The sequence below is a fragment of the Macrotis lagotis genome, chromosome 7 (genome assembly GCF_037893015.1).
Source record: "Macrotis lagotis isolate mMagLag1 chromosome 7, bilby.v1.9.chrom.fasta, whole genome shotgun sequence".
Taxonomy (NCBI): Eukaryota; Metazoa; Chordata; class Mammalia; order Peramelemorphia; family Peramelidae; genus Macrotis; species Macrotis lagotis.
In genome coordinates this window covers 52,696,051-52,721,596 of record NC_133664.1, presented here as the reverse complement: position 1 = coordinate 52,721,596, position 25,546 = coordinate 52,696,051, and the positions used below count along the sequence as shown (strand labels likewise).

At 35.3% G+C, this 25,546-nt stretch overlaps 1 protein-coding gene across 1 annotated transcript in view; it reads left to right on the top strand.

Annotated features, from left to right (window-relative positions):
• LOC141494049 (disintegrin and metalloproteinase domain-containing protein 22-like) overlaps positions 1-25,225 on the top strand; it is a 160,400-nt gene extending 135,175 nt beyond the window's left edge. The window contains exons 5-8 of the mRNA XM_074195226.1: positions 10,539-10,621; positions 18,454-18,517; positions 20,958-21,027; positions 25,106-25,225. Of these exons, the coding sequence (XP_074051327.1) occupies positions 10,539-10,621; positions 18,454-18,517; positions 20,958-21,027; positions 25,106-25,200 (312 nt within the window). The 3' untranslated portion in view covers positions 25,201-25,225. The remainder of the gene's footprint in view (positions 1-10,538; positions 10,622-18,453; positions 18,518-20,957; positions 21,028-25,105) is intronic.
• The last annotated feature ends 321 nt before the right edge of the window (positions 25,226-25,546 follow it).

The following is a 25,546-nucleotide window of genomic DNA, read 5'->3' as shown; positions in this document are numbered from 1 at the left end:
ATGTGCAGGTGCTGGGGCTAAGTACTGAGGATACCACTAGAAAGAGACAGCCCCTGTACTTAAGGAGTTTTTAGCCTAATTATTCAAAATGTTTATAAATCTTGTTTTTAGCCCTTGATTAATTTTATAGTAGGAAAAGAGCTTGTGGAATACTAAGGTTAGTTTTTTGAGATTAGTGGGATGTGGTAGCAGCAGCAAGGAAAAAAGTCATCTCCAATGCATTCTCTTTTGGGCATCTTTCCATTTACCAACTTTGAACAGATGGAAATTGAGGACCTTTTCAATTGCCTCATCTTTGTTCACTTCCATGATATTATGGCAGATGGGTAGAAGGTGGGAAAGAAGAAGTCAGCCCTGGGGATTATTGCTTGTGGGAGATACCTTGTTGAAAGGGAAAGAAACCTTTCCAATTCAACTCCCCCCCCATCCCGACCCCCAAACCATGGTGTTAGGTCTTTCCTCTTAAAGGGAGAAAGTAGTTAATAATTGATATTTCCATGATACCTTGAAGACAGGAAAGGACTTTAGGCTCATTATTTCATTTGAGTCTAATACAAACCCTACAAGTTTAGATATTCTAATGTTATGATCTCTAATTTAAAGATAAAGAAACTAAGGCCCAGTGATTTGCCTTTGGTCATATGGTTAGTAACTGTCAAAAAAACAGAATTCAAACCCAGGTCTTTCAGACTTCACTTCTGTGCTCATGATACCTATTACATCTAAAACTCTACCTTGAAATAAGACCCTCTTAGTTGAATCTATTTTTCAGAACAAACAAATATGAAAGTTCATGTTCCAACTTATCATATAGGGTTTATCAGAATATACTTTCTAGGCAACTTAACTCCTAATCCCTAACATTTATCCTCATGTTAGATAATATTGTCTTCAAATACAGAATTATTCTTGGTAACATTGATCTCCCATTAGAGCTAACTTTAAATAATACCAGAAGTTTAGAGTTGGAAGGAGCCTTAGAATCAGCCATTCATTTTTTTTATAGGGGAGGAGGAAACTGAGCTTCAAAAGGTTGACTTGCCTAAGGTCACAGATATAATAAAAAATAGTCAACATTTAGTTCAGGCTCATTGACTCCATAGCCAGTGTTCTGTTCTCTTTGTCATAGCATATCCTGCTAAAGAAATTATATGTTCTAGAATGCTTTACATGTCAAAGCCTTTGTAAAAGAATATAAGAAAGTAATGGTTTCCTGGAAGGAGCTACTATATGAATTTGCAATTAAAGCCTTTAGATATGGTCAGTATTGATTCTTTGAACCCCAGTGTCCATCTCCATTTCAGGAAACCAGAAAGGCACCCTCTTACAATGTAGTTTCTTGCATTTGTTGTTAAGTAACATTTTGTGGGAGCCTAAAATATATAAATGGCATTAACTGGCAGGTAATATCATCACTTGGAATTAATGTGTATTCAATGACTGACAGCTGAAAAAAATGTCTTTAGGCTATATAATATAGGATTCAAAGTAGGTCCTCTTTAGCAAATTTGATTGACTTATCATTAAATTATACAAATATAATTTATAAATGAAGCTGTAGAAGACCTGGATCATTAACTCTTGGTCATGTAATCACATGGGTTGTTTGACTATGAAAACCTTTCCACCATCTGCAAAGAGATGAGAGTGAACTGATTTGATGGGTTAAAAACAAGTAGAGTTATAGAGTTATATATGGCAATGATATAGTTTTCATCTGCTTTGCTGGAGGGTGAAAGTTGATACCTTTTGCAAGTACATTCAATCTCCAAGACTTCTCAAAATGCTTGAGAGCAAGAGCTCTTAAAGAATGAGGGTTTGTGAGTAGTTCTACTTCATTTTCAAGGGTAGATATTCCCCAAAGGAAATAAAAACGACTGGGAAACTCATCTTCTCATCAATGGATATTGATTAAAAACCCACCTGGCTTCATAAAGAAAAACTATTTAAAACTTCAGAGGCATTGCAGTGATTGTTTTTTGTGAAGTAAACCTTTGATCTCTCCTCCAGCAGGACTTTGTGGAGGGGTAGTAGATAAATTTCCACATGACCATTTCTGGCCACAACCACTTGGGTGATGACCATTTCCATGAGCGCTAGAAGGGTAGTAGTATTAGGAGCTACGTGTTTTTGCTAAATTCAGAGAAAGATGTAAGGCTGACCCTATTAAACTAAATTTCTGTTGTCTACCTCAGGATTGAAGCCTTGCAACTTGATCTTTGGTCAGTCAGTCAATTAGCTAGCAACTTTTTTAAGCATCTATTTTAAGCTGGCAAAGAATAAAGACAAAAAAAAACCCCCTTCTCTCAAAGGACTCCCAGTCTAATTGGGGAGAGAGCATACAAATAACTATGTCAAAATGAGATATCAATCTATCCATCTATCTATCTGTATGTATGTATATATATGTATACATATATATGTGTGTGTGTGTATATATATGTATATATATATATATATATATATATATATATATATATATATATATATAAAATGTCTGTTATCCCCTATGCTGGTTTCCTTCAAATGTCTTATCACCTGCTCTAGCCTGGCTTCCTGAAGAAGACGGGATGAAGGAATCCAGAAATCTAGAAATCAAGGAGGAGGAAGGAGAGAACTCCAAGCATTGGGGATAGCAGAGAAAATGCTCAGAGTCAGGAGATAAAGTATCTATTGCTATAAGGAGCAAGGAGATCACAGAGTCCCTGAAAGAACTTGAGCCATCAGAAGGTTAGAGGAGCTCTGTTGATTCTGATTTTTGAACCAACTTCTGCTCCTTGACCTTACTTCACATGCCAGCTACTGACATTAGCTTCTCCATTCTGGCGCTGGCATTCCCTTGTTCCTCCCAACTAGGAAGGCTTCAAGCCGTGACAGGGAACTGAGCCAGCTGCAACCCATCACGAGCCTCATGCTTCATCCTAGCCTTAGGCAGGACACAAGAAAATAGAAAATGTGAAGTCAGTTGTATTCTAGTTTTCATCCCCCTTCTTTATGGGAATCTACTTCACATGATGTTTATCCCTTACCCCCTACTCCCAATAAGAATTATATTTTTTCTTGGTGCAAGCAATTATTTTGCTTTGCGAGCTGAAACTGCCTCATCTGAGGTTTTAGAGTCCTCCACCCCTCTCCCTCTCTGTCTCTCTGTCTCTCTGTCTCTCTCTCCCCCTCTCTCACAAAATACAGATATATGTGTGTGTGTATATATATATATATATATATATATAATATATACATGTATATATGTATATACATATAGGCATATACTCATATATATATTTATTTGCAGGAAGGGTTGAATACTTAGGATCTAACAGATATTTTTATAACAATATACTGTCCAACACTATCATAACAGGCTGGCATATTGCAGAGACTTTGAAAGGCTACTTAACTAAAGACCATAGGAATTAGAGATCTTTTTATTTTCAAGAATAATTAGAAAACACAGAACCTGTAAATAGACTGTGTCCCCACTCAGAAAGATGGGAAATTCATTCTAACATTCTTTTACAACATACCAGAATTTTGCAGAAGTTGATTCTGTCTTCATTGGATCATAGATTGAGGGCTAGAGAAAGGACTTTGGAGGTCATGTGGTCCAATCTCTTCAATTTTCTTTTAGGGAACTTGAAAGCCAAGAAAGCAAGTGACTTTCTGAGTGTCAGATAGTTAGTAACTTATCCCTAATCAGGTTTTAGCTACCATCCAAGAATGCATAAATTCAAAATTACCCCCCAAATGCTTTGTTTATAAGACCCTTGAAACTATGGGATAGTGTTATTCTATAAGGCATTTGCAACTATATATCACTTTGTTTAGTTTTATGGCGTGTTTCCTTGGCAAAGAAATTGGGGAAAGAATGTTTCAGCATTTAGCCATCTTCCAAATGACATAAAAACTTATAGTTTAGGCATAAAACCTTGTGGCAAGGATCTCAGACATCTTGAGCTGATGATTCCAATGATTATCTTATTGGTCTCAAAGCAATTTGCTGACCTTATCCCCTGCCCTGGGGTGACTTCCCTTGGAGACATTTTGTGAGAAGGGGATGGTGGACCACCAACAGCTGCTTGCAGACCCTGTTCTCAAACTCTCATACCTGGCCTATTAAAATAGCTCATTTTATTTTCTTAATCACCTTGGGTAGTAGGTACTATTATCTCTACTGTATTTGTATGTATGTATACATACATATGTATATATGGAGATACGGAGACTGAGAGAAATTAATTCATTTTCTCAGTTATACAGTGAATAAAGGTTTGAGGTAAGATTAGCACTCAGGCACTCCTAACACATTCTCTATCCACTGCAACCTAACTACCATTATTTCTCCTCAAATAATCTCTCTTCAGTGACTAGGATTCTCAGATTAAGACCCTCTTGTTTATAATCGTAAACCTGGTGAAATTGAAAGTATTTTTTTCTTTTGAGGAAAATGTTGGGGAGTCTGTAGTTCAGAGAAGATGTCACCTTGGTCTGTATTTCTACCTAAGGCACATATTAGTGGCAATGTGACATATGGGAGAGAGTGCTACCTTTAAAGTTAGGAAGATCTAATTTTAAGCCTTATTGCTGTCATATACCTGCTGCTGTGGTAGGAAGAATATGAATGAGGGACTGGATTTGACCTCTATTATAGCTCAAGGTCACTTAAACTCTCAGAGGTCTAATTTTCTCATCTTTCAATTGAGAGTAGGGATGACCAGGATCAAAGATTTAGAGCTGAGAGAAACCTTAATCACCATTTACATCAACTTCCTGTATAAGAATGACCCTAGAAAAATGAAGAAACTTGACCACAGTCATTGTGGTTCAGATATTTCTCCAACAGCATCTTTCTACATTGCTTCTCTTATTAAAGGTATTCAAAATATTTGTCAAATGACTGAAAATGGGATACATCATTTCGTTGCATTGGTATTGGGAATAGGAAATGAGTTGCTGGATATCCACTATGCTCAGAAAGGAGGAATTGGTCTTGTTTTGCCCTGTTCCTCAGTTGAAATTTTATATTTTTTGTTATTGATTGTCATGAGTATTTTTGTTAATTTTTTTCCAAGGCAATGGGGTGAAGATCACACAGCTAAGTAATTATTAAGTATCTGAGGTCAAATTTGAACTCAGATCCTTCCAATCCAGGGTCAGTGCTCTATCCCCTTCACCACCCAGCTGCCCCTCATTGATTTCTTATGGTTTTTTTATTTGCTGTTTTCTTTTTTGCTAACAAAACGCCTTAGTGCTTTTTCAATTTCATATCTGGAACCCTGAGATCTCTTTATCTCAGGTGCTTTTGAGGCTTCAGTGATTATAAGAGAGCTGTATATATGGAAACCTGAAGAAGGAAAAGTAATTTGGAATTCCCTCCAGTAACAAGAATTTCCAGGGCGAGCTTAATTTGAAAAAATAAGCCAACACATAAAAAGCCTTTCATAAAAACCCAAAGTACTGTCTGGGAGTCTGGAAGATCATATAAAAAAAAAAACTTCATTTCTGATCTGTCAGATTCCTGAAGAACTTAAAAATTCTTCTCTAAAATCTTCACAAGTATTTCTGATCATGAAATTAAAAGACCTGGAGGCCACATTGGACCTTTAAATTATTGAAGAGTAACAGAGAGAAAGTAGATTGAAGAGAGCAGAAGAAAATTTAAAGGGAGACATAGCAGGAAAGTTTGTACCTACCATGTCCCATCTGTTTTAAAAAATAAGTTGTAGGTATGTAATGGACATTTATATTTCCATATATAGCACATGTCTCTTTTTCTGTGCTTTATCTATGGCAGATGATTGTGTTTGGTGTTTGTCAAATTTGTAATTAAAAAAAGAACTTTTAGAAAAAAGATCTGCATTGGGAGCAAGGGATTCTGAGTTATATTTCAGAATTCTATCCAAGAGTTTATGTTGAGTTTTAATTTTTAACAATATGTGTGTGTGTGTATCCTTGCATTTATTTGTGTACAATTATCTTGGTAAAATTCCATAATGTCTATTTAAATAGACACACATACATATGTGTTTTCCTTTTCCTCTTTTAATATGGTGCTGTTTTGTAAAGAATTCCTCCCTGTGGCAGCTAGGTAGTGTAGTGGATAAAGCACCAGCCCTGGAGTCAGGAGTACCTGGGTTCAAATCTGGTCTCAGACACTTAATAATTACCTAGCTGTGTGGCCTTGGGCAAGCCATTTAACCCTGTTTGCCTTGCAAAAACCTTAAAAAAAGAATTCCTCCCTAAAATTGTCTCATATTATATTAACTTATCATTAGAAGACAAATCTTTTCCCCCTACTTTTCTTATAGAATATTTTCATATAGAAATCTTTATTCTCCATGTGAAGAGCTTATCCCATGTCTTTTCTTTATCTTGTGTTCCAGACAAATTGAATTAAAGAATGGCTTATGATCTTAGAAAAGCATGGGATTTTCTAGAAGTTGATGATTTTAAGGAGACAATAATTATTCTTGTTGAAAAGTAGGATTTACATTCTCCTTGCTCCAAGCTCAGCCTTATTCTGAGGACCCTAAACTGAGTGAAGAAACACCAATCAAAAACCTGAATGATTTCTGGAAGCAGGTCCATTGCCCTCCAGATGGAGATGAGTCAGTACCCTGGATGTCCCTTAGGGACTTTATAACTTGACTTGGCTCCACCCCTGATGATTGAACAAAAATTAGATTGACCTTTGAGGTCAGGTTTCAGGAAAATGACTCTGAAAAACTTCCCTATTTGTATACAATTCTTGTTGTTCTTAATTTAATTCTATCACCTGCTAAGCTCAGCAATAGTCCAGACTGCTATTTCACTTGTGTTACTATAACATATTATAATGGTAAAAGTCAATCATATTTTCCTTTTGAGTTTCTCTATGGTACTACAAGAAGGATGTGATGAATTCTAAGACTTATAATGAATTCATATTGACAATGGAAGCTAAGGACAACTAAAAGGAATTTTACAAAAAGCTCTGCTGGGATAAAGAAGAGAATAAAAGAAAGACATATATCGACTGCTTGGAGATAATTGTAATTATGATAATAGGCTTCCATGGCAAGCATGTTGATTTATAGATGAATAAAGAGTGAATATGGATGGTAACAAAATCTAGATCCAAAAGGTCCTCAACATGCTAGGACAATGGACCAAATCTAATGAGATGAAATTTCATACTTGGATTAAAAATAATTTCACAAGTACAAGATAGGGGATGTATGACTAGACACAATTCATTTTTCAAAAGATCTAGGGCATTGTATGCTCACTCTAAGTCAAGGATGTAATATTATAGACAAATCTAGGGAGACCTTAGTCCCATTGAACTCTGCCCTGGCCAGACCATACCTGGAATGTTATTTTTAGTTGTGGTTGTCCTATTTGAGAAACGACAATTATAAGATGATGAACATCTAGAAGAGGGTGATCAAAATTAGAAGTCTGGGAAAAATGTTCCTTGATGATCATTAAAAGAACTGGGGATATTTAGGTTAGAAAATAGAACAGAGAGAATGTGGTAGCTCTTCAAATATGGTTCGTCCTGTAGTGATAACAACATATGTGTTCTAATGCATAATAACAACCACAGGGCTAATGGGAAATATGGGGTTACAGGCACAATATTAAGTGGTGAGAACTTAGCAAATGTTTGTTAAATTGAATTTTAAACTTCATTCCTTTCCTTGTAAACAAGATCTCAAGAGATCACAGGAAAATTTAGTTACAACTTTTTGTTGAAAAGAATGAGATTAATAGGCCATTGGAACCAGAAGGGAATTTAGAACTAGCTATCTCACTTATGAATTGTCTAACCTCTGAGTTTGCAGCATAGAATTTGGTCAGATTCGATTAGGGCTATAATTCTGTTATTTGAGTTCTCCAGTAGTGTCATAAAAACATTTGATAATCTTGACAATTCAGCCATATTGAGCTCTCAAATACATTTGCAGTGTTGATCTCTATTGCCAATTGTGCCCTGACCATATGTTTCTCTTTGGAACGACTCCTGTTTTGCAGAATCAGGAAATTAAGAAGAGATTTTTTTTCATCTTCTTGTTCCTCCCTCTCCTTTCCCCATGAGATTTTTTTTCTTTAAAATATACTTCCCAGGGTTCATCTGCTTTATACTAGTACGGCTCTTGGGGTTAATGTTTTAAAATCATATTGAGTAGGTAAAGAATAATTATTTTTTATTAAATTTATCTAAACCAGAACTTACTGTACTTGCCTGGAGGAGGAGGCTATTAGCCAAGATGGAAAAGCCAGGATTGATTCTTTGTCAAATTAATATATCACAGTTGTGAAATAGAAAAAAATTAAACTTTGGTTTGCCCCTTGCCTGGGCAGTTAGGTGGTTCAGTGGATAGAGTGGATACCTGTAGTCAAGAAGACTAATTTTCCTGAGTTCAAATCCAGCCTCTGACATTTACTAGCTGTTAGATCCTAGGCAGGCTGTTTTACTCTGTTCCCTTCAGTTTCCTCATCTGTAAAATGAATTAAAGAAGGAAATGGCAAACCATTCTAATATCTTTGCTAAAAAACCCTACATGGGATCATGGGGAGTCAGACATGACTGAAATAACTGAATAACTAAGCCTTCTTGCCTTCTTGCCTTCTTGCCTTCTTTCTCTGTGTCTCTGTCTTTCCACTGATCCACATGCTGAACCCTGGCTGGCCTGATTACCCACTATAACACTGCCCCAAGCGAAAAGATTTTCTTTAAATTATCAGTTGTCTTACTTCCCATTTCCAAAGGAACTTTCCCACTGCTAGATGATCTGAAGAACTCATCCATATTAATTCATTCATTGTTTCCCTTTGGACACAAAACTAGCTTTTTCTGCTACTCACTAAGACTAATTCAATCTGCTTCTGTCTTGACTCCCATTTCCTACTACATCTTTGAGGTCCTTGCTCTAAGTATAATCCTCTTTGTGCCATTAATCTTCATCCTTTCCTGTTGCTCCTGACCTCTTCCCTTCTTCAATATACTTATGTTTCCTTAAATCTAAGAAATCTCCTCTTGACCCTTCTACCCCAAATAGCTAACCTCTGTCATCTCCCCTTTAATTTTACATTTCTGAGAGGGGATAAAGATTATCTATAACTATTACCTTCACTGACTCAATTCTCACTCTTTCCTCAGCTCAGCTTTTAAAAATTTTTTCCCCTCCTCATCATTCCACTGAAACTTTTCTCTCTGAGATCACTTTTGGCCACCCAATCACCAAATCTAATAACTTTTTTCCTTCATTCTTATTCTCCTTGATTCCTGGTAACATTTCACTTGATGCTATAGACTACTCTCTCCCACTAGATTCTCTGTCTTCAGAGACAATACATTATCCTGACTCTTCCTTTTTAACTGCTCCTTTTCTGTGTTCACTGGCCACTAAGCCTTTTAATCTTCAAAGTTGAATGCTATCCAAGGTGCTGTCTTCGACCCTTGCTTTCTGTGAGATTCTTCTCTTGGCATTCCTATAGAATGTAAACTCCATTAGAGCAGGTCTATTTATTTTTTGTTTTTGTAACCCTAGCTCAGTGCTAGACAGGTAGCAGGTCTTAATTAATGCTTTATTGAGTTGAATTCCATTCACTCCTATGTTTTCTACTACTCTCCCAGTTCAAGTGGCTCTTTAATCTATTTATCTAGTCTGACTTCTGTTCTGCATTCCAGATCCAAGCCACCAGTAGACACTAACACATCTCTAGCTGAGTTTGCCATCACTGCAAAAGCAACTGCCATCTGCAGGTTTGCCATCACTGCAAAAGCAACATGTCTAAAAACTGAATTTTGAGACATTGGCTTTTAGGCAGTGCCACATCCAGAAGAAAGGAAGGATTTTGGGTAAAGGGAACTTTGTCAATCTCTGAATTTAAATCACAACTTGATGAGAATTGTCTATTCTGGTCTTTACTGGTAAAGTCAGAATTTGACCTATCAGACTATTTTTAGGTCCTACAAAGGTAGAACAAGCAGATGTTTTGTTTCTGCTTTTATTTTCTGTTTTTGCTTATTTTATGTGAAAATCCTTTGATTCACAATCCCTATATTCTTTCAAGAGGAATTAGGTAAATTAATGGCTCTGCCTTGCACTGTCATTCACATGGAGTCCCTAACTGGTGGGAAAATAAATAGATTACCTTACCTTTCCCTGTTCAAAGACTGCTTGGGTTTCTTTCTGTCTCTCTCTTTTACCAGCCTTGAAAGACAGCTCAATCAACTTGTATTTCCCAGTCCAGTGATTTGACTGAAGAGTGACCTGACTTTTGGTTTTGGCTTATATGGAGAATTTATATATTATGCTATATTTACTGACTATGTGCCACTGATGTGGACTTTTTCCTTCCTTCCTTTGTTCCTTCCTTATTTCTTTCCTCCCTTCCCTTCCATCATTCCTTCTTCCTTCCCTCCATCCTCCCTCCCTCCCTTCCCTCCTTCTTTCCTTGTTTCCTTCCCTCCTATGAGGATTAAAAGAGCCCTCTGGAAAGAACCTGTGAAATGATAGCCAAAGCTTTATCTTTTCTATTTACGCTTGCAGGGAGGAGAACATTGTTACTACCATGGCCACATTAGAGGATACCCTGATTCGTTTGTTGCCCTGTCAACATGCCACGGACTTCAGTAAGTTTTATAAATTACTCAATTATTCTTTTTTTCTTTAGTATCTTTAAGTGCTTAGTCTCTGATATTACTGTTTTCCTGGTCTATTGTGGATGATATCAGAATAAAAGTTTGTTGCATATCAGGGATGGAGTAGGCTCTCTCTTTTTTTCCCATTAATTCAGTAAGATATTAACTATTAACAACTTGTCAAGTTTTGATGCTGGTAATGTAGAAGTGAAAATAAAGCAAGTCCTACCCTCAAAGAGTTTGCATTCTAGTCTGACTGGTTTGTTTTTTTTTTTTGACCTAGAAATTTAGATATATTGTCTCCATCATTATCTCATTAATTATTATTAATATTATTTTCATTATTCATCATCTCTGTCATCTCTTTTCACATGTTTATTGGTTCTATTATTTGTTCTTTATCCTACTTATTTAGGATGTCATTATTAGGTTTCCATTTAATTTTTGCTTGTACTGTCTATATTGCATGGTACTGTCTATATTGCATGGTAGCCTATAAATGATGCATTTAGTTAAATCTTCTTGATATACTTATTTACACTATCTCTATGTTCTAATGCGTAGTCTGTTTTTGTACAAGGTACCATGTGGTGCTGAAACATGTTTATTTTTTAATCATCTGTACATAAGATTGCATGTCTTCACCTCTAAATTTGCAACTTTTTTTCAAATCTACACTTTCCACTTTAGCTATCTTTCTGTTAGATACATGTAGGGATGAGCTTACATTTCAGCTGTTTATAAGTCAAATAGATTTTTTTTTGTTTTTGCAAGGCAATGGAGTTAAGTAACTTGTCCAAGGTCACATAGGGCATATTAAGTGTCTGAGATCAGATTTGAACTCAGGTACTTCTGACTCTGGAGCTGGTGCTTTATCCACTGTACCACCTAGCTGCCCCCTCCAAAGAGATTTGATTGAAACTTTCTCTTATGATATACTACTCAGAATTTTTCCTTAAGAAAGTAATATTCTTGGGGCGGCTAGGTGACACAATTGATAGAGCACCGGCCCCGGAGTCAGGAGGACTTGAGTTCAAATCCAGCCTCAGACACTTAATAATAACCTAGCTGTTTGGCCTTGGGCAAGCCACTTAACCCCATTTGCCTTGCAAAAATCTAAAAAAAAAAGTAGTAGTATTTGGAGGATGTTGTAACCTGATTTTTATCACAGTGTATGTGTATACACACACACACACACACACACACACACACACACACACACACACACACAAAATGTTTGAATAATTTGATTGTTTTAGTTTTACTTAGTTACATTTTAGCATTTTTACAGTTACACACAAACACACATGTATGCTTAAACACATAGATATCTCTGTTTATGCAAATATAGTCTAAACCTGTGATTTCATCTGTGTGGGTAACTCCCAGTGTGAAAGTTTTCTCCATTGCCACAGATTGACAGATTCTCTATAACATATCTTTAGAATTGCCTGTGAACAAGAGATTACTTGACTTTTCCACAGTCTTATAACCAGTATAAGGTGGGATTAAAAACCAAAGTTTTCCTAATTTCAATGCTCTACCCATTATACTAAGTCTCTGCAAACACTTAACAGTAATTTATTGATATATAAACCAATTATTTTTTATTTGGAAATGAACGACAGATAGAAGTTCCTGAATTTGAAACCTTTGCTTCCAGGCAGACTAATCCTTGACCATACTAGATTCATGATGATTTTGTTCCCCTAGATCTTCATAGAATGCAATTTGTACCTTTTTTTTCAGTGAACTACTTCTTAGCTCACAACCTTTATGGTAAGAAAATTCTTTCTGAAAAAGAAAAGTAAACTTGGGTTTGAGTTCCAACTCAGGACCTAACTTTTCCCCTTGATCTTCCTTGTCTTTAGCTTCTTTATTTATAAAACAAGATTACATTTAATGTTTTCTAAGCTCCCTTTGAGACTCCATAGTGATGGGTATAATATAATCTAGAGTTGGTGCCAATCTGTAGTTTTTGAGGTAAAAAACTGAAGTCATACAAATAAGTGACTGGTGAGAGAAATGCTACAGAGAACCATCAAGAAGACCTGGATTCATATTCTACCTCTGATATATAATGCCTGTATGACTGTGGATAAATCATTTAACCTCTTGGTGGTCAGCTCTCTGAGATCTTATATTGCAGAATCTGCATTTTTTTAAAAAGAGTTTTAATGACCAGAATCACAGATCTGGACAAAAAATAAAATGGAAGCTTTTGTTCAATCATATTCTAGGCACAGGCATTGTTTTTAGAAGTTGTAGTTTAATGGTATGCTCATAGCTATGTGCAGGTAAGGCATACTTTGGCTTAAATTTCATTAGATAAGAACGTGGAATAAAAATGCTTCACTCAGCCCCGTCTCAGATAGTTTATCACCCAGTTTTACTTGTGGCATCTTCCAGACTGACAGTCAGATCAAAAAGTCCTAGAGAAAATGCATTTTGTGAGAAGTTATTAACCATTAAATCATCGTACATGCTGTCTCTGGCATACAGATTATGCTCATTTAGCTATGACTTGATGACTTGCCTCTTGCAAATAACCCAGAACAGAATGACATAAAAATAGATTTTTTTTTTCCGATTTGTAATCTTAAGGTAAAGAAAACAAAATGGGAAGCATTAAAGTCTGGTGCCTTTTTTTGCAAAAACTTGCACGAACACATATTCCAGAGATGAAAGATTGTTCTATAATGTCAGGTCTGGGTGGTCCAGTGACACCCCCCCCCCTTAGATTTTAGGTTGTTAGTAGAACCTCTAGGAAGGAAGCAACTCACATATGAGTTTACTACCCCCTGGTGGTGACTTATAAAAATTGCTGCTTTCATCTCAGATTCCAACAAGTTCTTTTCATAGAGCATTTTAGAGAAGGAAATGATGTTAGTAGGGATGAATAAGCCTTTATGGACTATAAATATAAAGATTTGGGGAGCATTTCCTTATGATATTTAACATCAATAAAATTATAGTATCATTCAGAAGAAAAGACAAAACTGAGAACACAAAAATTGGAAAACATATTGTATTATTTATTTGCATTTTTAATATTTAAATTACTATTTTAGAATTGAAATACAAAGATTCTACATTATTTTTAAATTTTTGACTTTCAGAAATACTTAGAACATACAAATTACATTTAGAAAATAAAAAATATATTAATTACAAACTCAACAAAATGAAAACATAAAATTGAGTAACTTTTAAAACATGATTATCACCAGTTTTCTGTTTTAAAATGCACAAAACTATGTGTTTTTCCCAAATAACATGAAACTACATATCTTATATGTTAACTAGATTATTATAGGCAGAAAGACCTCTCTCTGTTGCATATTGACGGTGTGATCATCCTGGTCATAAACTCTTCCCTTATTCATAGATCTGACAGGTACATTTTTTGCATGCTCACCTAATTTCCTGTAATATCAACCTTTATGTCTAAATCATTTAACCATTTTGTCCTTTCTTTGGATTATGGTGTGAGATATTGGTTTCTGCCAAACTGTTCTCCAGTTTTCCTACTAATTTTTTTCAAATGATATATTCTTGTCCCAAAAGCTTGCATTTGAACATTATATTACTATGGTCATTTATTACTGTGCAATATATACCTAACCTGGTTCACTGATCTATCATTGTCAGTGCCCTAGGTGATTCTCCATGACTAAATTGTAGAGCACATAATGGTCTATCCACATTGGCAGAAAAAATTCTTCACTGGTAGCTGCCTATAACACTGAAATCATGGGGTGTATCCACTTAAGACTTTTTGTATATCATATATATATATATATATATATATATATATATGATATTTGCAATACTATAAACATTTTTAAATGCCAACTGTATGCAGAACAAGGTGAAAAACACTGGGAGAGATGTTAAGTCCAGGTAAGACATAGCTCCTGCCATCCAGGAGACCACAGTCCAGGATCAGGATGAGATCCAGACACAGAGCATTACATAATACTATATGAAGGGAAAAGAAAGAGAACAATTCGTTTATTTTATTAAACACATACTATGTTCAAGGAGCTGTGCCAAATACTCTCCAAATATTATCTCATTTGATATTGTCAATGGAGAAGGGAGGGTCAGAGAACCTTTCCTGGTAGAATTTACATGGAAATAGTGGTTTAAGGAATGAGTAGGAATTCAAAAGAAAAAGAGAAGAAAGGGCATTCCTAGCAAAGGAACTAGCCTGAGCAAAAACTAGGATGCCCAAATACACAATAAATATTCAAGAGACAGACAGAATAATAACCCATTTGATTGGAGCATAAAATGAGAAAAATAAAAGGTAAGCTTAGAAAGATAGAATGGCATTAAGGTATAGCAAGCTGGCAATCAAATTCTTGTTTGTTAATTGTTTAATGAAGAATATATTGTTTACTAGTATAGTATTTGTCATTATATAAACAGTAATATTGCTTAATAAAATTACTTGATCAGCCTTAGTTCCTAACTTAAAAATACTCTCAAGCTCCTATAAATATCCTTTCTAAATGAATATAATATGATAAGGTGATCACATTTATTCAGTATTGTTACCAAGACTGAAGTTCATAGGATCTTAGAACATTAGAGATGTAAGGATTCTTGAACATAGTCTATCTAGTTCAGTTTCCATTTTATCTGAAGTTCTAGGTTTGAACTGAATCGGTTCTGGGATTGAAGCACAGTTAGGACCTCAGCCCCCTTTTTATGACATGATTTAATACTTCCTGTTTACATTTCTGGAGTCATAATCTTAATTGCTGACCTCTAAGTCATATAGAAGATAGAGAATTGGACCTGACTTTTGGAAGACTCGAGTTCAAATATTACTTCAGATACTTAATAGCTGCATAACCCTACATTACCAAAACTCTCTCAGCCTCAGTTTCTTTTATCTGTAAAATGAGAATATGACTTTAAAGCACCCACACCCAAGTGTATCATCATCATCATCATCATGAGACAATCCCACTTAAAATGAGATAATATTTTTGAAGTGTTTAACCTTAAAGTGCTATATAAATGTTTGTTATTATTTTGTTACTAGTATTAGTACTTTTAAGCTCACCTTGCCTGAATCTAGCTTTCCAATGTGACATCCAGTAATATCTTCTGATATCTCAAGTACTTATATAAGTGAATAAGGAGGTAAAAGAAACAGGCCATAATTTATTGGAGGAGCTAGGGTGAAAAATGCAGACTTATTACAGATATTAGTTATTTGTGGTTCTATAGTTTATCATAATCAACTGACATCCTAGGAAGTGGTGATCAGAGCAGTAGCTGGCTACATTTCTTCCTTGGAATGCCAACTTATAATATGTTCCCATTTATCCAAAATGCTTGGGGAATATTATAAGAAATAACCATTTCTCAATGTCTGTTTTTTTTTCCCTTAAACACAGTGCTTTCTAGTTAGTGAGCATTTATCATGAGAGTTATAGATGTGTAGTTTTTGTTGATTTATTTTAATCAAATCTTCCTCTTTGTGAACCCATTTGGGGTTTTCCTGTCAAAGGGACAGTAGTGGTTTGCCATTTCTTTCTAGACATGCCATACATGAATGACTAATTTTCTTAAAATTGGCAGCAATGCCACTGACATCATTTTAAATCTTGGGATCAATCAACCAGAATTTATTAATGTCCCATTATGTTCTATGAAGTTCTACTAGCAATCTAGCACAAATCCTATTCATTAAGAGCTTACATTATAATGAAAAATCACCAGAGTATATATAAGTATGTACAGAATAAATTGGAAGCTATTTGGCACAGTGCATAGAGCTAGACCTGAAGTTAGGAAAGCTTGAGTTCAAATTCAGCCACAGTCACTTACTAGCTGTGTAACCCCTTGCAAGTCACCTAATCCTGTATGACTTGGTTTCCTCATTTGTAAAATGAACCAGAGAAGGAAATGGTAAGCCACTCTAATATAGTAAACCAAGAAAATCCTAAATGGAGTCATAAAGAGACAGATAAAAATGAAGCATTTGAACAGCAACCACAGCAGCATAAGAAGTGCTTAAAAAAAAAGTAGTAATTGATATTTGGTTTTAAAGGCAATAGGGAACCACTGGAGTTTGAAATAAATCTGTACTTAAAAAGATTTTGTCTTTGGTAGCAGAGGATGGATTGAAATGAGGAGTGATTTGAAATAGGGAGACCAGTTAAGAGGCTGTTAAAACAATCTAGGTGGAAAGTGATAAGGATCTGAACTAAGATGGTAGCTGGATGAGTAAAAAGTGTAAGATGTAGAGATGTTGTGGCTACTGATTACTCATGTGTAGTGAGAGAGGGAAAGGAATCAGGGATAACACAGAAATCAGACGGGTGGTAGGGCCTTCAGTAGAAATCAGGAAAATCAGAAGAGGGAAGGGTCTTGGAGAAAAGACTCAGAATCTGTTTTAGATTTATTAAGTATGAGATCTGGGAAGACAAGGTGGGAATATGAAATGATGGGGAAGATAAAAGAAGAAACTCTTTAAATAGCCTCAGTGAAATAAGAAGGGAAAAATTGGAATTATCAATGCAATGTTCTTTGTTTTTTGCAAGGCAATAGGGTTAAGTGACTTGCCCAAGGTCACAGTTAGGTAATTTTTAAGTGTCTGAGGTCAGATTTGAACTCAGGTCCTTCTGACTCCAGATCCAGTGCTCTATCCACTGTTCCACCTAGCTGGCCCTATAATGCAAGGTTCTTAAGTGACTTTTGTTCCTTTGCTTAATTTTTCTCTTTGAATTATTGGTGGCAGAAGTCATTTAAGAATCTTTCAGAACTACAATGATGATGATAATGATGATGATGATGATGTCATTTAAGAACCTTTTGCAACTACGATGATGATGATGATGATAATGATAATAGTAGCTTAGCTTGAATTATCTTTTACTTTAACATTAACAGAGTGAGGAATAAATGTTAGTTCATAAACAGTACATGTAATCATATCTTTATGGTCTTTCTTGGAAAATTCTGGTATTTTGATTTACATATATGCATATCTATCTATCTGTATATATATGAATAATCTTTCTTTGATTCTAGATAAAAGGGAAAGTTCATTTATTTGGTATTTTGGTGTACACTGAATTGATTCCCAAAAGTAAGCACTTTAAATGCCTCTGACATTGGCCCCTTTGACAAACAGGAAATGTGATCAGAGGAGTGGGAGCTAGCTGAATTGCTAGTCTTTGGGAAGTAGCATAAAGGAAAATCAATAGATTTATTTTAATTTACCATGATAGGTGATAAACAAAAATAGTGGTAACTTCCTATCTCAATTCTTTTGTTAATCCTTCCTCATCTTTCATTCATTTCCCCCTACAATTTGACTCCACCTTAAGCTGTGGACCTCAGTCTGTATCTCTCTTCTCCTTTCTCTTTTCTCCTTTGTTCTCCCTTGTCCCTTCCCATTCCCCCCTCAATCCTCCCTTCTGTCAAAACAATTATGTAAAAAAAAAACCAGAAAAGAATTCAATAAATACTTTTAAAAGGTTGCCCTTAATGGTGTTTGGCCTCCCACTACCTATACTCCCAGGACTTGCTTTTCTTTACCTTCTTATCTTCTTTGAGAGCAGAAACCCAGTATTTAAACTTTATTGTGCCATGCCTAGCTAGCTAACACAGAGCCTTGAAAATTCAGACACTAAGCATTCTATACTGACCCATTCATGTTGGTGGAAGCAAATGAAAATAGAAGTTGGAAGCCAGACTGAGGGTATAGCTGCTGGTGATTTCTTTAAATGATTTCTGGTGATTTCTTAAATGGAGAATAAGTCAATACCTCTGTCTAATCATTTTCCTGTCCTTGACAGTGGAATGTTCTATGATGGGAACCATACATATCTTATCGAGCCAGAAGAAAATGACACCTCCCAGGTATGTTTTGCTTCCATTGGTCCAAGTGGAGGAATAAATAAATCTTGTACATTCTTGTCGTTAAATTTTAGGGAGGGGAATGAAGACAGAATTTAGGGGAATCTGATGTAAGGGACTAAATACTTTACTGGGAAGGTTTCTGAAGCTACCTATCTCTGAGACGTCCTATGAGATTAGACATATTTTCTCATACATCTTCTCCCTCTGTGCCCCTACATTTTCCCCAGATAACACTCCCCCCCTAAAGCTACTCATATTTAAAGTCTCTTTAAATTATTTCTTTTTAATTAACATTAATCTATTTTTCTCTCCCTCCCATCTCCAACTCTCAGTTTCCATTGGAATAAAACAAAAACAAAAACAAATGTTCTTTGCTAATTTGTATAGTCAAGCAAAACAAAATTCCACATTGACCATATCCAATAAATGTCTCATTCTATCACATCTTGTCTGTTCAGAGGTGAGTAACATGGTTTCCTTTAAAATCTAAGATTGGAGAGGACCTGAGACTCTTAAGGCATACTCTTCTTTTCTTTCATAGTGACAGAAAAATCTCCTTATCTATATTTAGCTAAAATTGAGTTTACACCACTGCCTATAGATAAAAACAGGACCTGTTGACATGATGTAAAGTCAAACATATTTCCTTGCAGCATACAGTATTGTTCAAATGACTTAGTCAAGCAGAATATTTATGATGAACCCACAAAGATTTTTCCATTCACTAGCAATTATCTTTCCAAAAACATCTTAATAAGATAAATTTTCCCATCTGCCGAATGCTCATTACATCATAATTTGATGCATTAATGCAGCTTTGAGGTGATTTCACAGATAACTTGACCATGGTGTTCATATCATTGCATCAGATTCATAATAATCAGTTTTATGAATAAATGGGTGAAGAAAAAGGAATTCTTCCTAACAACCCCTGATTGTTCTTAAAGAAGAATGCTGTAGGGGCGGCTAGGTGGCACAGTGGATAGAGCACTGGCCCTGGAGTCAGGAATACCTGAGTTCAAATCTGGCCTCAGACACTTAATAATTAATTACCTAGCTGTGTGGCCTTGGGCAAGCCACTTAACCCCGTTGCCTAGCAAAAAACCTAAAAAAAAAATAATGCTGTGGTTTTCTGTTTTTACCTCTCTTTGTATGATACTTTGATTTTAATACAGTTTTTGCTTGGGACATTGATCATTTCCTTCAGAGCACTAGGGAGTCTGGTGTGCATATTTCTATGGGGAAGGGGCTCTCTTGAAAGGCTCATTGTCACTGAGAATAAATCACATAATCTGTAACACCAAACTTTGTCTAGCAGTGTGACTCAGTGGAAGTATGCTGGACCTCTAACCCAGAACTCAATGAACCAAAGCCATCTTCTGCTATGACAACTAGAGGGCATGGTGGATAGGCCATTGGACTTGGAGATAGGAAGGCCTTCATTCAAATCTAGCCTTAGTTAGGCATTCAGTAATGGAGAGGTCACTTAATTTCTCTTACCTCAGTTTTCTTATCTTTTAAATGAGAGAATTTGTTTTGATGGCCTCTAAGATTCTTTCTAGTTCAAATTCTGGGATCTTATGATTTCCAGTTGGCTTTTCCATGCAAATTGATCAATTCATTTGTTTCCTGTCCTACAGCAGCCATGTTAATAGAGTTTTGACTTCCAAAGAACAGAGTTCTAGATGGAGTCAGATAACCTGATTTGAATCTCATCTCTTGATATTATAACCCATGAGACTTTGGAAAATTCCCTCATTGCTCTGAAGCTCAGTTTCTTCATTTGTAAAATGAGTGATTTGGAGTAGATCACCCCTAAAATCCCTTCCAATTCTACTCTATATTCTATGTTCCTGAAGTTAATCAGGGACTCTCCCCTCTAATCTAATACTTGTGTTTTGATAGTTCTTTATGATTTTCAAACAGCTGACTTCATGGTAATGATATAAGGCAGATGGTACAGATATTATTACCTTCTTCACAGATGAGGAAACTGAGGCTCAGAATAGTTAAATGAATTGCTTATGGCTTTATAACTCATGATTACTTACTTATTATGGCCTTACTTATCAGTCCAAGCTGAGATTTGAATCCAGATTTCTCCATTCCAGGTCCAGGTCTCTTTCTACTATGCCACATTTCTCCCAAATAATAAATATTAATAATGATAATCAATTACTTATGTAATTTTATGCTTTATAGTTTATTATATTATTGTATTATGGTTTATTATTTAACCTTGTGGTTGTAGGCAAGACTATTGGAGTTTAGAGAAGTGGATAGATGGTGGCTCATTTCCCCTCAAGGCCAAGACTGGGAATAGAATGAAAGCATGATGTTTCTAAATATATCTGATTTTGCAGCCGATTGAGGGGATTGCCTTAGGCTATGAGATGGTTTGTTTTCTATGCTTAAACTGTACTGATTTGTGTTATTTCAGGAGGACTTCCATTTCCATTCAGTTTACAAATCCAGACTGTTTGAATTTCCCTTGGATGACCTGCCATCTGGTATGATTCCCATCTGCTCACTTTTTAAAAAGTTCTTTATTATTTCATTTCATTGCCTTCATTCCCCCTCAGTGCCTTGAAACTAATCTACATGGAAAATGTTGGTAGCCTTTAGTTGTTCATGAGAATTTCAGATGCAGAGTCATGCTGAAGTGTGAAGGAAAATAAAAATTTCCTTTATATTTATAATGTTTTTACTGGGGAAGGTTATCTTGGGCAAACTGAAGGAAACTTCTTTTAAAATTAGATTCCATGAATCTAGCAACAGAGATGCCCAATTAGAGCAAGATTGGTTTGTATCAGTGAATCATTTTGCAGTGGACTAGCAAAAATGGTCAATGTTTTTCATTCTTGGGTAGAATTCTAAGAATTCTCCCACAATACTTTTACATGAACTGTACTAATATCTTACACCTAATTTTCTCTTTGGGGAGGGGGCAAGAGAATACCCTGGGCATCTGTAGTTTTTAAGTTATCCAGTTTGGAAATGGTTTCTTCCTCCCTTCAATCACCTAGTCACCCATGAATAGGTAGTATGGATCTCATCAGTAAAATGAGAGTTGGAATGTGCTTCCTTAAAAATCTCTGCTTCCATGATTTCTTGACCCTCTTACCAGAAGATACTGGAATATCAGTCCTCAAGAAATAGAACAATCCCTTTAAAGGATGTGCAAATGAGAAAAGCCATCCGGTTAATGAGGGACTTCTATGAATATGCATTTATCACTTTAAAATAAAACCCATCATGCTGCTGGTTCTGTGATTTCGCAAAACTTTCTAGAGTTGTTCTTTTGTGAGGAGAATTAGTAATAATCATAAAACATGAAATAAGAAATAGGCATGAAAATAGAAGTGTGATTTAATAAGCATTCCAGGGAGCATCAGCTAAAGCAGTAATTGATATGGAACTAAGGGTCCATGTAATTAATGAAATTCTTCCCTCCTCTGGTATTATTAGATTACAGAATTGCTAAAAGACGCCCTATAATTCCTCATTGTCACCTAGGATTCTTTGAAGGCAGGTGGTCTGTGTGATGACTTAGCAGTTCTATCATTATTACTAATGTCTTTCAAACAGTTCGTTTTTCAAAACTTATCTCTTGATGAATTTAATCTCTAGGTGCTTCTCTCTTGTAATTCTTTTCCTGTGGCATCCTACTATTTTCTTCTCATTTCTGAAATTTGCTTCTCTTAGAAAGGCAGAATGCATTAATGGTAGTCCTTCATCTTCTGAGAAATTTAGGTAGAAATGTCAATTAAGAGAAAAAGAAGTTCATTTGCATACATTTCAGTAAATGTTAGTTTAGAAGAAGCACAATATCCCCATTGTCTAGAAAATTCCTTGAAAAGTAAATTTACTGCTTAGAGCCAATATGATAATCAACATTATTTTATTTCTATATAAGATAAAAAGAAAATTAAGGACATCTACTATGGCTACATAGCACTTAAAACATTCACTATAGTTATCTAATAACTATCTATACCAGTACCTGAAAAAGAATTTCCTTTATAGTGATGCTGACAAGTGACAAATGTTTGAAGACTTCCAGGGAATAACTCACCATCCACCATAATTGTGCATTCTATTTTGGGATATCTCTAACTGTTTTACCTCAAACTTAAATTTTCTCCTTTGCTACCACCTGTTGGTCCCAGTTTTGGGACCCAGAATTTAAAAACAAGTCTAATCCCTCTTCTATTGACATGCTTTTAAATTTTGGAAGATGGCTATAATAACTTTCCTATGTCTTTTCTTTAGGTCAAAAATCCTCTGTTCCTTCAACCAATTATCATAGAGTATGAACTCAAGATTGTTGACTATGTAGTACTATTAAGTGTAGTCTGACTTGAGGAAAGGACAGCTGAATAATCCCCACTTAGTTCAAGATGCTATGCTATCTCTATGACTTTCTTGATTACTGTATCTCACTGTTAACACATTGAGCTTACGTTCACTAAGGGTCCCTAGATCTTTTTCTGATGCACTGCTGTTTATTTCTCCATCTTATATCTGTGAAGTGGGCCAATAGTGGGAATTATTTTTGCATGCTGTTCTTCATCATGGATAATGAACTACATAATGGTATATGAAAAGATCTTTGCATGATTTGGAGTCAGAGGATCTCAGTTCAAATCCCAGCTTGTTTTCCTTACTATTTTGTGACCTCAGGCAAGTCACTTAAACACTCAGGGCCTCACTTTCTTTATCTACGAAATGAGGAATTAGACTTGAAGATGAATAAGGTCCCTTCTGGGGCTAAATTGATGATCCTAGATGAGCATTAGAGAAAGGCAAGATAACATTCAACTATTTCAGTATCATTGATTAATGTGACTTGGTTACATGGAAACAAATGATAATAGAACAAATCCATGGTATTGCTTATAGTCCTAACAAGTTTTCATAAGTAAATAGACAGATTCTGTCAAATACTACCCAACTGGTAAACTTAACTAAGAAGATATCTTGACATACACTTAAAAGGAGCCCTCACAACTTTAACTTTTTTCTAATTCTGAGTAGAAATTCCACTACATTCTTTAGTGAATATTTCTCTAGGATATTTCAGAATTTCCTTAGAGTTACTTAGATTGAATGTTTAATGTGACTTTTCCCATAAGCAGAGTATGTTAAATATATATTTAAAAATAAAATTAGGGGTGCCTAGGTGGCACAGTGGCTAGAGCACCTGCCCTGCAGTCAGGAGTACCTGAGTTCAAATCCGGCCTCAGACACTTAAGAATGACCTAGCTGTGTGGCCTTGAACAAGCCACTTAACCCCATTTGCTTTGCAACCCCCCCCCAAAAAAAAACAAACTTAAAAAATAAAATAAAATAAAATTAGGCACATCAAGGGTTATAGTATGAATTCAGGTAAACATTCAGATCATCTATATGAGTAGTAGAAATGATAATGGGGAAAACCTCAGAATTGCAGAACTTAGATCACATAGAGAGCCTGCCAAAGGATTCCTTCAGCCCATTGAACCCTCAAGTCTTTAGAAAGTTAGAAGCCCCAGTAAATTTGTAGTGTTTTATCTATTTCAATACAAATATTTCCCTTTTGTATTTGCAAGATTCATAATGAACTTTACATCCATTCACACAGTCTGTGTGTCACTCTCTCCTGGGAATTATCATGTGACCTGGGTGTCTGAGATTCTAAAGAAATGGGATTAATGGATATTATGTTATTGGCAAAGTGAGAGTTCATTTTTTAAAATCCAGAAATATAATTTCATTAGTGGAGGAAATACCCTCTACCAGAAACAGATAGCATAAATGATCTGTAGTTGGTAGTTTCGGAGAATGGAGAAATTAAGTGACATTGCCAATATATAACAGAAGTATGACTTGAACTTAGGTCTTCTGACTCCAAGGTGGACTCTGCAGCCTATTGACTATATCATGCTGATTTGGAAAATACTATTATTTCTTCATCAACTGTTGATTTTTTTTATGAATTTTTTGATGTGGTTTGGTTATTCAAATTCTTTTTCTTTTTATGTTTCCAATTTCCTTTATCTATCTCATTATTTATTAGGATAAATGGTGTTTGATGTAAAAGATTAGAATCACATTTTTTTGAATAGTAGTATCTGACATCAAGGTGTTAACTATTTGAGGGGTGTACCAAAACTGTTGGGGAGTAAAATAAAGATCTCATGATCTTTAGGTATGTTTTCTTTATCATTTTTATCATCTTCTTTATCATCTCCAAGTCTATCATTATCATAAAACAGTCAGTATCTGGATCTACTTCTTTAACTGTTACTGGTAAGAGGACTGATATTGAATTCAGAGGACCTCTCACACTATCTTTAGGATCTTGGAGAAATAGCTTAGTTTCTCTAGATATCAGTTCCTTATCTATAAAATGAGGGATTCAGACTGGACAGCCTCTAAAAGCAGATCTCTTAAATTCTAAATCTATGATCATATGAATGGATTTACTACTATCAGAAGCATGATTATTATAGAATTACTAAGTGTGGATAGAACTAATAACTTTGTTGGAGCATTATAGATCCTATTATAGTTGATAAAAATATAATTTATTTTATTATATTTCAGAATTTCAACAAATGAACATCACTTCTCCAAAGTTTGTTGTGAAACCAAGACTAAAAAGGAGAAAAAGGCAGGTAGGCATGTGCCAGTATATCTAATTACCTTGGCAACTACTGATTCTGTGAAATCAAACAGTCTCTATGAGTGAATATTTATTAGTCAATGATTAACAGTGAAAAATAAAGATATTAACCTTGAGAATTATTCAACAATACTGTTTGGTAATAATTGTGATGATGGAGAAAGAGAAGAAAAAGCAACTATAGAATTATGGGATTTTACGGAATTGTAACTTCAGTGGCCATCTCATCCAATCCTACACCAAAAGGAATACCATACCATCCAGAGACCCAAGAACTTCGAAAGAACAGGAACCCAAGATGATTTCTACAAGACTGTAAATCATGCAGTTGATAGATTTGGGACTGACTAATTCAAAGTCTG